Source organism: Melospiza melodia, chromosome 16, assembly GCF_035770615.1.
Source record: "Melospiza melodia melodia isolate bMelMel2 chromosome 16, bMelMel2.pri, whole genome shotgun sequence".
Lineage (NCBI taxonomy): Eukaryota > Metazoa > Chordata > Aves > Passeriformes > Passerellidae > Melospiza > Melospiza melodia.
Genome location: NC_086209.1, coordinates 8,292,012 through 8,305,633, shown reverse-complemented (window position 1 = coordinate 8,305,633; position 13,622 = coordinate 8,292,012). Strand labels below are relative to the sequence as shown.

The window sequence follows — 13,622 nt, the reverse complement described above, 5'->3', positions numbered from 1 at the left end:
CAGCTTTACCACATCTGCTACCAAAGCTTACAGTCACACAGCCCTTAGCTGTTTAGGTGCACAATTATTCTTCATCAGTTTTGTTGATATTTCAGGTATTAAAAATTCCTCCTATGTTGCTCAATAATAAAAAAAAATCTTTAGTAGAATAGATCAACCAGCAAAAACCTGAAGTCTTCACAAATCACAGAACACTGCCAAGAACGCAAAGGTGTATGGAGAAAAATTTGGACTCGGATTTTTATGTGAACATTTCAGAGAAAACTCCTGCATTATACTACTCAAGAATACTCAAGAATAGTATTTTAAAATTACCAATCTCTAAAATCTGATGACTAAAAATTATTTTTCTTCTGTAAGCATTAACTAAATTTTAGCAAAAGGTTGACACACGCACACATTTGGATGTGCACCATTGTGTACAGACTGCACAGGTAATCTGGTGACTACTGAAATTCTTACTCACTGTACCAAAAGATTAAAGATCTGAATTCCATTCCCACCACCCAATAGCTTCTAAGATAAGACTTGAAACACTCAGTGAAGATGGCCTGAGCTTTAGTCCAGCCTAACTGCTGGAGTCTGAAATACAGTAAAATCATGACCCTACCTCAAGCCCACTTCTCCCAACAGAATACACAATTATTGCTGTGTTATGTTGTCATTAAAACAGAGTAGGAGATACACAGATGTAATACTCTATATACAGTCATGCTCAATTCATAAAGGTCTATTTAATTTTGAACTACAGTTCACCTTGACTGTAACAAGCAACCCACATTTATAACCATTAGAATCATATACTTAACATAAGATATATGCTTGGATACATTTACATTTTCTGACCTGTGTCAGTACAAGCCTTATTTAGCACATGTTTGGACATGACTTATTTTTGTTTGAAAGAAAATGTGATAATGAGCAATATGAAGTAATTTCTACTGAATAACATTTTTTATTGCATTGGGTATTTTATTATTCTAATGCAACCAAACTGATAAACCAAATTATAGTCAACAAGCAAAGGTGATAAACACATATTTAGATCCCAGAAGGGTTTGCTATAGTTCAGGTTAGCTTCACATCTGCACTAATGACCCACATATTTCTACTTTTGTCCTGAATAATCCAAGATTACAGATTAAATGCTGTATGTTTGTATATTTATGTCTTGATTGACTCGACACTGCTGAAGCTTTCACCTCACAGTACATGAAATCTGAGTGCAATTCTACAGTGCAGCAGGCAAATGGAACAGAAATAAACAGGAAGGAGAAATTCTGCCATTCACAATACAACATGCATAGGTTCTCTGTATCACCTGATGTAAAATTTGAGAGGGGCTATCTCAGTAAAATTCCATGGCTTAGCTTTTTGTGGATACAGGCTCCTTCCCATTAGAGCCCCTCACACACACACTTGCATGAGGGGAGGGAAGCAGGGAGGTCTCACACTGGGCACAGAGCAGCTGGGTGGGTATTTTATTTACAGCCTTCAGATGCAGAGGGCAGAGCAAGGTCAGAGCAGAGAGACACGAGCAGCACTTGGATGGGATGGCCCCCAAGGCAGGAACCCTGCCAGCCCCTCTCAGGGCACCATCACTCACACTGGAAAGTCTTTCAAATACCACACTAATTAAAAGTTGGTTGGTTCTATGCCTTCTCCACACATCTTCCCTTCTAATCTATGGTACATCCCTCCTAAATGCTCTTTCTCCCCAAATAATACTTTAGGTACTCAGAGTCTCCACCCTGACCTCCATTCATTTTTTCTTCCCTCTACACACACAGAATTCAATTCCTTTTTATCATTGTTAGTCCTGCCTTATGGCATTTGTGAGGGTCCCCAGGACAAGGTGAGAGATGAGAATCTGACTCCAGGTTCTCAGAAGGCTGATTTATTATTTTATGATATTACATTATATTATATTAAAGAACACCATACTAAAACTATACTAAAAAAAGAGAAGGATACAGACAAGGCTTAACATTTTTGGTAAGGTACTTTTTATGCTTCACTGTGCAAATAATAGTTTACTTCCTTGCAGGTGTTTACCCACAATTTCAATACAGTCTCTATTTTTAAGCCTCCTACAGACAGAGTGCTTGTCTTTAACATTCAATTTCTCCTTCCCATGTAGTGCACAAAAATAATATGTAATACACTGGTTGCTCAAAACACAACATAGTTCTGTGAGGTAAAGGAGAAAGCATCTGCAATCTGACAATTACAGCTTAACAAGCAGTCTGCCAATATAAACGTAATGTAAATATATAAATATCAATATAAATACAATAGCTACATATTTACTCTTTATGGAATCACAGCATATAAATACATGTTATACTTGCACATGAATATATAGTGTACATACAATTTAGGAAATATTTCACCAATCTTTATGCATTGCAAAGGAAGAAAGCAGCCAAACTAGCACAAGAAGGTGCCACACACCTTCTGAAGAAAATCAGCTGCATTTTCTATTTCTAACTCACTGATGTATCCTTTTTACATATAATAAATTACTATGCTGTTACTCAGCCTTTACTGTAAAGGCTGACAGTTTCTCAGTGTATTCAAAAATAAATATATCATTATCCTTGCCATTATTAATGGTGTTTAGTATGCCATTATTACAACCTAGCCAGTTACACCTTACCTGTTGATCTAAAACCTAAGGGCAGACATTGTAGTGCTGGTATAACTTTGTGAACACTGTCACCTCACACCACTGCTGCCCTGGCTCTGATGTGACATGGGGAACAAAGCCTCAAGCCAAGGGGTTCTTTGCCAATTCAGGTGCTCTGTCAGAGCCTGCCACCCCTTTGCCAGCCTTGCTCCAGCTGAAGCCATCTCTGCAGATCCAGCAGCACTGGTGTGAGCCAACCCTCAGACATTTTACATGGCCAGGAGGAGCAGTTCCAGTCATTCAGCACAGCCACCAGAGCCTCACAGACCTACTGGGGTTAGGAACAAACACAGACTGTGCAGATACCCTGGTGCTGACCCATCTTGTAAAAATGATGATGTGTACTTTCATGGTAAGATCAGGAAGTGAAGCAGCAGCTAGGTAGAAACTAAACAACAGAGACAAATATATCTCATCTTTTGTGGTGTACTAAAACATCTCATTTGGGGGGGAGGTTGGCTATTTTATTTTTTCAAACATTAAAAAAAAGCAAACACTTTCAGCAACGATTTTCTTTCAATTAGCACAAGTTTGCAAATAGCAACAGCAGCTGCTTGCTTCCCATCAACTAAGCTGTCAGTCAGATGAGCTATCAGATTTTACTTTGTGTTACTGATTCAAGGATATCTGAACCCAACCTATGCTCAAGGTTATTTGTACGCCTATTTGGAGGCAAACAAAAATCAGCTTCTGGAACTAAGCACCAAGGACAATGCTGAGGCACAGAGGAACAGCTGTGATTTATTACAGGCTCTCAAACACTGCTGTTGGGATGGTGATGGAGACAAATCTTGAAAACAATAAGTACACTGCACTCAGAAATTATCTTTTGGGTTTTATTTACCATCCATTTGTACGAGAATGGAACAACATGAAGAAAATAGAAACAAGGCATCTCTACCAGTTCCTGTTTAGGATCAGCTCTAAGGATAAAGTTCCACTACAGCTGAAAATCAATCACACAAAAATATGATCTAAAATATAAAAATACAGATAAAAATCAGGACAGTAAAGCCTTAGAACTTTATTGTCTGGTGAGATCTTCTTTCCACTGCAAAGCTGTACAAGTATCAGTGCTGCTGAACCAGCTAAACATCCAGGATGCATTTCCACAAGATGGTCCGAGCTAAATTAACATTTTATAATTGCTAAAACCAGGACACCCCCCTCTTTTCTCTCCTGTCTTCTCCCTGCTCCACTCACATGTCCACTCCTGCATTGGTTCTGATGCACACTGATTTCAAACCAGGTCTCCCCAAATTACCCAAAGCAGCACAGGGCTAACCAGAATATTTTGTGCTGGATAAGTGAGTTATGCTGGCTCAGTGATTATACAAATATCAGTTTGATATTAGAAGAATAATCAACCACACAACTGAAACGTAGAGAGGAGACCAGAGAAGAACAAGAGCTCAGATTTGATCATCAGAGGGCTTCCATCTCCCCTCAGCTGTCATGGGGAACTGCAGCACATTCTCTGCAGAACACCTCCCTGAGTGAGCTGGCTGCACTCCAAGGGGAAGGCAGGCATGCACAGTCCCAACACTGCCACAGTCACACAGTGAAACCTTCATCTGAACCAGCCACTGAAGGGAGCAGTGCCATCATCCCTCCTCATTCACATCCACCCAGAGATGCTTTGACACCACTTTCACTTTGGACTAACAAGACAGGAAGTAACTCAGAGTAAAGCTTTTATTTTTATCTCCTTGTTAACTTTAGTTCTTTTCACTTCCCTATCTGGTTCATCATGCAGCCTCAAACTCATGCAGCAAAAAGCAAGACAGGAATGGAAAACCAGGCAGAAAAACCATTCTACCTTTGGCAGCATCAGTTTAAACTGCTTGCCAAAATACAAGGAAAGCACACCAAAAAAATCACACACTTGCTTAGTTCATGCTGAAGTTAAGGGCTCATCAATGCTGTGACATTAGAAAATAAGGACAGCTGCAACTTCAGATGGAACACAGGCTCACTTTATTTCCCTCCAAAGTAATCCTGGTTTCTAACAGGCATGCCCTGCTTCAGACATAGTTATGAGACAAAGTACAGCCACTCTTCCTCCACACTGTCACCATCTCCCCAACTTCTGTGTTTACTGAATCCAAGGGCCAAATTACTACTGCCTCAACCAAGACTTTTGTTATTAAGCTTAATTTCTGTTGGCAAGCAGCCTTCACATGGGCCATATAATGATGAGCTTTATTGGGTTCAACAGGTCCAGCAAATCAAGCAGGAAGTGGCCAACTCCACACATCACTCACTGCCATCACCAGACAGGATCTCTGGGTCCTTTTGGATGACAAACCTAACACAAGTGCACATCTCATCACCAAGGTATTCATGCCCCATAGCTGGATTACCCCACAAGACACTCTATCAGCTACAACTTGATTTGCCCATATTCACTACATACAAGCCTCAAAATAAAAACCACTCTTCCTCATGATAATGTGGATGAGATTGCATGGGCATGATGGAATATACCATACAGGAAATACTCAACAATACACTTGAGTGTGCCCTGGATAACCCAATCCACAACCCTCTTGCAACAGAAGCCAGAACCTTGTGATGTCTAGAAGACACTTTTGACCTGAACCTCTCCATAACTTGGTATTTCCACATACAGCTTCTTCTTTTCCATCATACTTTCAAGGTTCACATATCCTGTCATCCTTTCAATCATTCTCTATTTTAAAATGGATAAAATGGCAACAGAAGAATTAGATATATTCCCTTCTTTAAGAACTATCTTATTTGTGATTACAGCTCCTCACACCTACTCAAATGTAAAAATCTGTTTCATTTCTGAAGGCCTATTTGTTAACAATACAAATTACTCTAAGCAAAAGCATCTTTTCCCTTATGCTTTCACTCCACAGTTTGTGTATAGAATGAAAATATCTGCAGAGAAATTTTAAAGAATTAAATGTTTATAAAGTCTATCCCATTGACTGATACATACATTCCTGGAAAAAACTAAGATTCTTGCTGCAGCCTTGTATACTCAACATTTCTTTGAACAAAGTTCTTAAAATTCAGAGCAGAAGCTCCCAATACTTTGTGGACAGTGGTCTTATACAATTATCCCAAATTAAACCATACCAATAAAGTATAAATTGAGTTTTACAATGGACAAAATAAAGCATTTACTAAAGAGATGTCAAACCACTCACAATAAGGACAGTGCATGGATTTAAAAAAAATTGAAGATAATGATTAGCTTTCATCATTGTTGCTCAATTTCTTCCATAAGACACTTTTTTACTCTGAAACAAATCTGTAAATTCATAAATGCATTCCTGTTATATTTTTCATTAGTTTAATCAATAAAACAAGTGTTGTCTTACCATATCTTTTTCTCCTGAAGTAAAACCCTTGGTGATTCATACTTACCATTGCCTTGGAGACTGCTTGATTAATTAATGTTTTCAAGAAGTCAAGTAAGGTATGTATTCCCTATATTCCCAAATTAGGGAGGATAACTTGCAGTTTCTAAGCAATGAAGTCTGTATGGAGCAGAGGTGATCTGTAGTGTATATGGAGTACATCCATAATTTTACAAAATATATAGATTTAAGTGTTGTAAATACATAAAATAAAAGCTGCTGTTTAGTTTATGCTGACCCCAGATTCTGTTGTTACACTTTTATATCAGCCATGATGTAGCCATTACTAGTTCAAATAGGTAGTTAATTGGCAAGAACTCTGCATTAATACAACTCAGCAATAGAAATGATGTAACTTACCAAGTTATGTGACTGGGGAAAAGCATATTTTGTGAGGAGTTCAAATATATCTCTTCTACTGTGCCCTTCTTGTTTTAATGCAAACCGTAAATTCCTCATATCCTGAAACAAAGCCATAATTTGTTAGGTGAACCAAACCTGTAAGATGCTTCTCTCTGTACAAGTGCTATATTATACACTAAACATGATTTAGAATCTGCTTGTAACACACCTCAAACCCTTGTGAATGTTCAGGTTTATTTTTTATCCCATAAAATAGAATAGAGTGTAAGAATTGTACAAATACAGCAGTACCACACTCTGCGCGCTGCAAACGGTCCTTTGGCATGAAGCATCAGAAATGGCTCTATTTGATTCACTAAAAAGTCTGATGAGCTATTGAAAGTTTGCAGGATGGGAATTAGATTTGCCAATAATCTGTGTAGAATACATTGTTCCTATGTTCTCATCACTTGGGTCAAAAATAAGCAATCTGTGCATTAGCTGCTAAGAATCAAATGTGGACACACTCAGTGAATGCAGTAAAGGACCCTGAGTTATCCACTGGGAACTCCCATATGACCACAGTTTTCCATGGTGACAATTTTTTGTGATACTATAGATATTTTTACATAAACTTTTCACTGGCTTTATAGTTTACAAAGACCTTGTTTGAGATGTTCTTCAAAGATACCAGAATTATTAAAAAATATTCATTTTAGAACAAATGAAATAACAAAGCAGTGCAGTAATAACGCCCTAAAATACAACTGATGTGCAAAACCTTGTCAATTAGTGATCTGGAAAGCAAGACCAATCCCTCTCCTTGCATGCAGGTAGGACAGTTAAACAGCCCTTCAGACAAAAGTTATTTCTCTGTCCAGTTTCAAAAAGCTCTTTTTAAATTCATCCATAAGCATGTACTTTCCCTTCCTATAAATAGGTAATCACTGAGGAAAAAAACCCTCTAGATTTCATTTCCTACTGAATTATTGGGAAGTCTTACTTTACAGGTTATATCTAATCCATAAGAGTTCTCTCCTCTGCTTGAAGCTCCTCCCATTTTTTCAATCCTGGAAATTACCCCCAGGGGAACATCCAATATCACAACTGGATCCTGCAAGAAAAGTTTGAGTAAGGAAAAGATTAATGCGAAAAGAAGATTCAAGCAAAATGTTTTTATGCATTCCAGAATAGAAAGTAGACATGAAATACATACAGGAAACAAAAGCACGTTTCTGCCTTTGAGTCTCAGACCTCTGCCAGCATGTTATGAAGTCTGTACAGTCACTCTACAGTCTTGAGCACCATCCAGTTTAACATGCTACAAAAATATTTCATGCCTTGTTCAGTATGCAGAGAAAACAGTGGCAACACCCTAAGAGATGCCTTCTGCTCCACACTGATTGCCCCTGCTGGTTTATACTGCTTTATTGATACACAGCATAAAGCAGAGCTAAATGAAAAAAGACATTACTACTACAGTTAGCTACAGCCAGAAAGGCCTCAGTTCAATAGTCCCAAATCCTTATTAAAAAAAAAAAAGCAACAAAACATTATGAAAGAGATCACAAGCACATTTTATTCTCTTCCATGTCACTGCTTATCAAACACATTACCACTATCCCCACCCATATAAGGTTCTACTGATCAAAGTATTTTTCTTTTCTAACAGTAAGGACAATCAAAGTCTTGGTTTACTGAGAGGCATTTTTAAGAACTATTGCACATCATTAGTTACTGCCCTTGATCTATCACAGATTAAAGTGTAAAGGGAACAGCTATCAAAAAAGCTCTGACAAAAAATAAAGGTATCTGCTCAGTCTAAGTGATTGAACTGTAATTTTACCAGGCAAAAATCACACTTTTACAGCACAATTAATTTTAAAGAACTTATATTGTAATACAGATACCTCAGTGGCACAAAGGCAATTACTATTTAATCATTACAGAATTAAGATATGGTTATTATTAACATTACAGACCATTTCAAGCAAAAAGCCTCCTATGCAATCCCACAAGCATATGTGTGCCAAAACTAAAACAAATGAACTGGCCACAAAATAAATCAAAGGCAGTGGGGGGGAACAGAAGAGAGTTTAAAGCCAATTCATCCCATGAAGTAATTGTGGCATGTTACTCACATTTTCCACACTTCTGAGGTACAGCCTGTAGTTTGTGATGTACACTCTTCCTTTAACGGGGCCATTAAATGGACACATATAAATAACATCCTTGTCTGTAAGAAATGTAATATTTCTTAAAAGATTGTGAAAAGACAAAATGAGAGCTGAGGACAGTATTACTTAAGTAGCAGTAAAATAAAACAAGAGCTGTACTCAGAGGTAAATTAATTTAGAAAGTAATACATCTGAGTTTTAGCTTTAATTTTTGAATTATTAAGAAAATGTGAAAGACTCATATACTAAACTTGTCCAAATAAGGTGCACAGCCTTCCCTAGTTACATTTGTGTTTTCTTTCTCAGCACTACACAGGGAGACAGAACAGGGAGTACTGTTATTACTGCACCACACTATTCACCACCCCAGAACAAATGCATTGTTGATACTATTACACCACTCTGTAAACAATTCTCTACTGGAGTAGTAGTTCAAGTTGAAGAGTGTTTAGGGAACTCACCATGCTACAGAGAAACATTACATTTCAATTTGAGGCAATTAAACAGAGTAGGGCCATCAGTGCTTCAGCAAGGACAGCAACAGAACAAATACTAACACATACCACTCAAAAAGATTTAAGTGAAGCAATGCAAGCACAATCACAGAATTGTTAAGGCTGGAAAAGATATCTCAAGATCATTGAGTCTAACCATGACATTAAAGACTTCCATTTATTTCTTCCTGTCCACTTATTTCTTTAGCCCAATCTATTTATCTGCCCTCCACAAAAAGTGCCCTAATCCAGTGCAGTGCCCCAAAGCACAGACAATTTCCATAAGGATCACATCATACATGCATCTTAGTCCCACACCCTCTTCCTCACACTTTCTTCCTTAAAAACAAAACTACTTCCTCTGAATCACCACTCTGAATCACCACAAGCCAATCTTGTTTACAAATGCACCCAACAAATCTGGCCATAGGGGAGAAGCTGCACAAGTAAAAGACTCCAACAGAGACTTTCATTCAGGAAGAGCCTCCATCAAGAAAAGAAAACTACACAGTACATTAATCTCCCTCATGCTACAGTGTATGTAAAAGCCAACAAGAGCAGAGAAGCCCTGCTCATGCCCTGTTGTGTCAAGGAAGCATAAGATGGTACTTTGGGGATTCACATTTAGGCTTAAATTCCACAGCACTGCACAAGGTATCAATGCACAGTGGGTAGAACATAGAATTCTCTCGACCTCAGGAAGCTTGGAGAAGCTCTCATCACTCAATATGTGCTGATTAATCTGTAGATACAATTAGGACACAACTTGGTAATTTATTTCTATGGAAAGATTTGACATGTGTAGAAACCAAGATTTTAAACACTTAAAAGTTATTTGTGATAAGTGATAAAAAGAATCTATTACAATTTCTTTGAAAAACTCCTGACATTTCAGCATGACTGACCTTTGCCCCCAGCCCAAATTACAAGACAATTCAGTAAGATACAAGTGTTTGCAACTTCAGACTGCTGAACATCACTGCATCAGGCACTACTGAGATTCATACCTGTGACCCTGGTCTCCCCTGGCAGACGAGGTATTTCTTCGTTTTGTTCCCAACTACTTCCATCTTTTAGATTCTAAAGAAGAGAAGCACAACAGCACATCACAGTTTATTTACAAATTCAATCAGATTAAAAATAAAACCAACCAAATTTAAAGGTAATTCCTGCATGGCAAAGAACAGGTCTTGCTAAAGTAGGAATTCACAGACTGAACCAAAACAGGAACACACACAACTATCTTACAATGCAACTGTGAAATGTTTAAAGGTTGAACAGATCTGAAACATAAGCAGGTTTTAATCTTTCCCCTAAAAGAATAGTCAGTTATTTGTATTCAGTTGGAATTAAACCTCTATACTACAAGTTCTCTGGAAGTTGTGTGCATTTATTTTTCCAAGAACATTGGGCTTGGGAGAACAAATCAACTGCAATTACTTAAGCAATGTACTCACAACTATCACACACAATCTACTGTTTTCTTGCACCCTGGTTACATTTTCTTCAGCTGCACAGCATTAGAAAGCAGAGGGACATGACACTTACATTGTTTCAATATATTTTTCACTCTAGATGAACATCTTAAAACTGAGCCAGACAAACACAGCAAGGTATAATTTAGCAATTGCAATACAGAATCAAAGGCAACAAAGTGCCCAAATTTTTCAGGAATGCCACAGAATATTTTAAGGTAGAAAGCAAGGATAAGAGTAAGTACATTAGAACTGATTTTAAGGAGTCTCTAGTTAGCTATGATAGCAAATACTTTGCCCATCCACTCCAGAAGATATTTAAATCATCTCAGTTAACTGCATTAGAATTTTAGCAATAAAAGTAAGTTTACACATTCAAGAAGCCATTTAAATGCTTGTTTTTCTAACCAAATATGCAAGACATTGCTCTCTGGGAACTCTGATGTAGAAACCCAAAATATGGGAAAAGTTACACTTACCTGTTTACTTGAGGAGTTCTCCAAGGAGTTTGAATTATATTTAGATGTTGATGATGAGGCCATGCCGGGTATCTGACAAGTAAACACAAATTGAAGACTTAAACTACCTCCTGAGCTGCAAGACTATTTCCAGGAGAGATTTTAGACTTTTGAGGTCCACAGGTGGACATGAAGAACTTAAAAGAATGTTTTGCAAGCTACCAGTAATTCAAAAAATTACACAATCCCTCATAATTGAAGGTTACTATTCAAAAACATCCAAATCTAACAAGAAATTCATTTCTAGCTTTGCAATTGGCTCTTATTACAAGGAATATTCTGACTCAAGCTCTCTAATGGAATTCCAATGTTGGAATACAAGTATTGGTTCAGTAAACAGACATTAGAGTGCTTGTTTTAAGTCACTGTATACACACATTATGAAATGCTACCTACTTGGAGCATTATTGCACAGCTCTTGAAGTCACAAGCATGTCAATACACTCATGTGGTTCAAATTTAAAAAACACAAGAAAAGAAGGACTTCCACAGTACTTTTCTGTTTAAAAACAATCCCCCATTTCCTAACTGAAGCTGCAGCTGGTACACCAAAAGAATGAGGGTCCAGCCTTCTGCTCTGAACAACCTTCATGTATTTAAAGGAAAAGGATGTTCTTTATTTTTTAAATGGTATTAATTAAAGACAGAATCTTGTGTGACAGAGGATTCATCATCTTAATTTCACAACACTGTGCAAGGGAATTTTAGAACTAACACTGGGAAAAACACTTCCCTTTCACTACTCACACACCCTTCATCAACTGATCTGACATCACACAGCAGTCTTGAAGAGATTCTGTTTGTTTGTTTGGGGGAGGAAAGACAATTACAGACTACAGAGTCTTTGTTTCTATTGCACAAATCTGTAGTCTTTAAAAAGCACTGTCTCTCCCCTCGCAACATGGGAAAGTTTGGCCAGATCTCTGCACCATGAAAAGCAGCCCATGCCCCTGTGTCACAGGAGGGCTGACAGTGACACTGCAACAGTCCTGTGACAGAGACACATTAACTACAAGAGGAAAAATGCTTTGACATTACTTTAACAGTACACCAATGTGTCTGTGCAGGAATAGAGTGGAACACCACATCCTGTGGGTTCTACAGGGTTGTTGGGTTGTCACCCAAGTCTTTCATCTCTCATTAACAACACAGAAAACTTGACATTGTGTTTAAAACTACAATATTCAGTGATACAATTTATCAGTAAAAAAATCACATCCCTCCACCAAAAAAAAAAAAAAAAAAAAAAAGGAACAGACATTCAGCTGAAGAAATGAAGACAAAAAAGCTTTGAATGCCACAGAGCCTGTGTGACCCTGCACACAGAGGTTACTGCCTCCCTTCTGGGTGTCCAGCTATCTTAACTTTCTCCAAACACTGAAACAGAGGCCCTGAACTACTTTTAGGGCAATGCCAACAATTTCAATGAAAAGCTATTAGCAATCAAAATTAAATCATCATCCTTTCAAACTACACAGAAATACTGTTGCAACACTGGAGTCTAATATTTTGCCCATAGAGTATTAAGATATTTTCACAGCTCTTACTTCCTTGCAATATCTTACATACTATAAAGTAGATTCAACTTCTGCTATATTGTCATGCCAACTTGTCAGCATCCAATACTCGCTCAGATAAGATTCTTCAATTTATAGAAGTTTAAGATTTTATAAATGTAAAAAGCATATTTACTCAAAGCTGTTTTAAAAAAAATTTCCATATGAAGTGTCCTTTTTCTATATTTTAAATGAGAAATGCCAGGTGAGACGGCAGCCCCGGTTTTTCTATCTATCTCAGCAGAGACCAAATAACTGCAGCTTTTAACTGGTGCTCACGTAAATTTAAATTAAGGCTGCACCAACCACAAGAGACAAGTGAGCACAAACAAGCCCTAGAAAAGTGCCTTTTAAAGGATGTGACAGCCCTGAATAGCTCTGCACTGCAAAATGGAAATAGTGACTGCAGCAGGTAGCGGCACACCCGAGCTGGCTGATCTTACACAGCCACTGCAGCAGCAAAGGCACAGGGAGAGCCCAGCAGGACCTGGGCACTCACCTCAGAGCCAGCCCACTGCCAGAGCTCAGGAAAACAAAAACTGGTTTGGACACTCCCCATGCCTCCCAATCACAGTGTACTCCTGCTGCTCACACAGGGAACAGCACCCAGTGTTGTAAAAGCCTTCTGTTTGCTCCTTTGCTTTCTTTATTATTTCCTTCCCTCACTGCACAGTCACTAAGTTTGGGCTGAACTGCAGCACTACATGAGGTGAGTTAAGATTCTGAAACAATCTGACTATAATTCACACTGAGATGTGGAAAAGTTAAAATATATAGGCAGAGATCCTGTCAGGTGCTCAGAAAAAAATTCTCTTTGAGGAAGCTGACAACACAGCAGGACAAAGCTCCCGTTCCCCCCACACTGCCACCCCACCAGGCCACTTCTAGCAAACAACATGTGTGTGGTCTCGCTGCAGATGTTAATGTTTCTGTGGATGCAAGTTTACCTTGTGTAAGATTCCCCCAACTCTCCCTGAGA

The 13,622-nt window shown here is 38.2% G+C and overlaps 1 protein-coding gene across 4 annotated transcripts in view; it reads right to left on the bottom strand.

Moving 5' to 3' along the window:
- MTM1 (myotubularin 1) overlaps window positions 1–13,622 on the bottom strand; it is a 42,817-nt gene that overhangs the window by 20,963 nt on the left and 8,232 nt on the right. For all 4 annotated transcript variants that reach the window (XM_063170505.1, XM_063170508.1, XM_063170506.1 and 1 more), the window contains 5 exons: window positions 11,049–11,120; window positions 10,102–10,174; window positions 8,565–8,659; window positions 7,427–7,537; window positions 6,442–6,543 (listed from right to left, as the gene is read on the bottom strand). In XM_063170505.1, coding sequence (XP_063026575.1) covers window positions 6,442–6,543; window positions 7,427–7,537; window positions 8,565–8,659; window positions 10,102–10,174; window positions 11,049–11,111 — 444 coding nt within the window. In that variant the 5' untranslated portion in view covers window positions 11,112–11,120. The remainder of the gene's footprint in view (window positions 1–6,441; window positions 6,544–7,426; window positions 7,538–8,564; window positions 8,660–10,101; window positions 10,175–11,048; window positions 11,121–13,622) is intronic.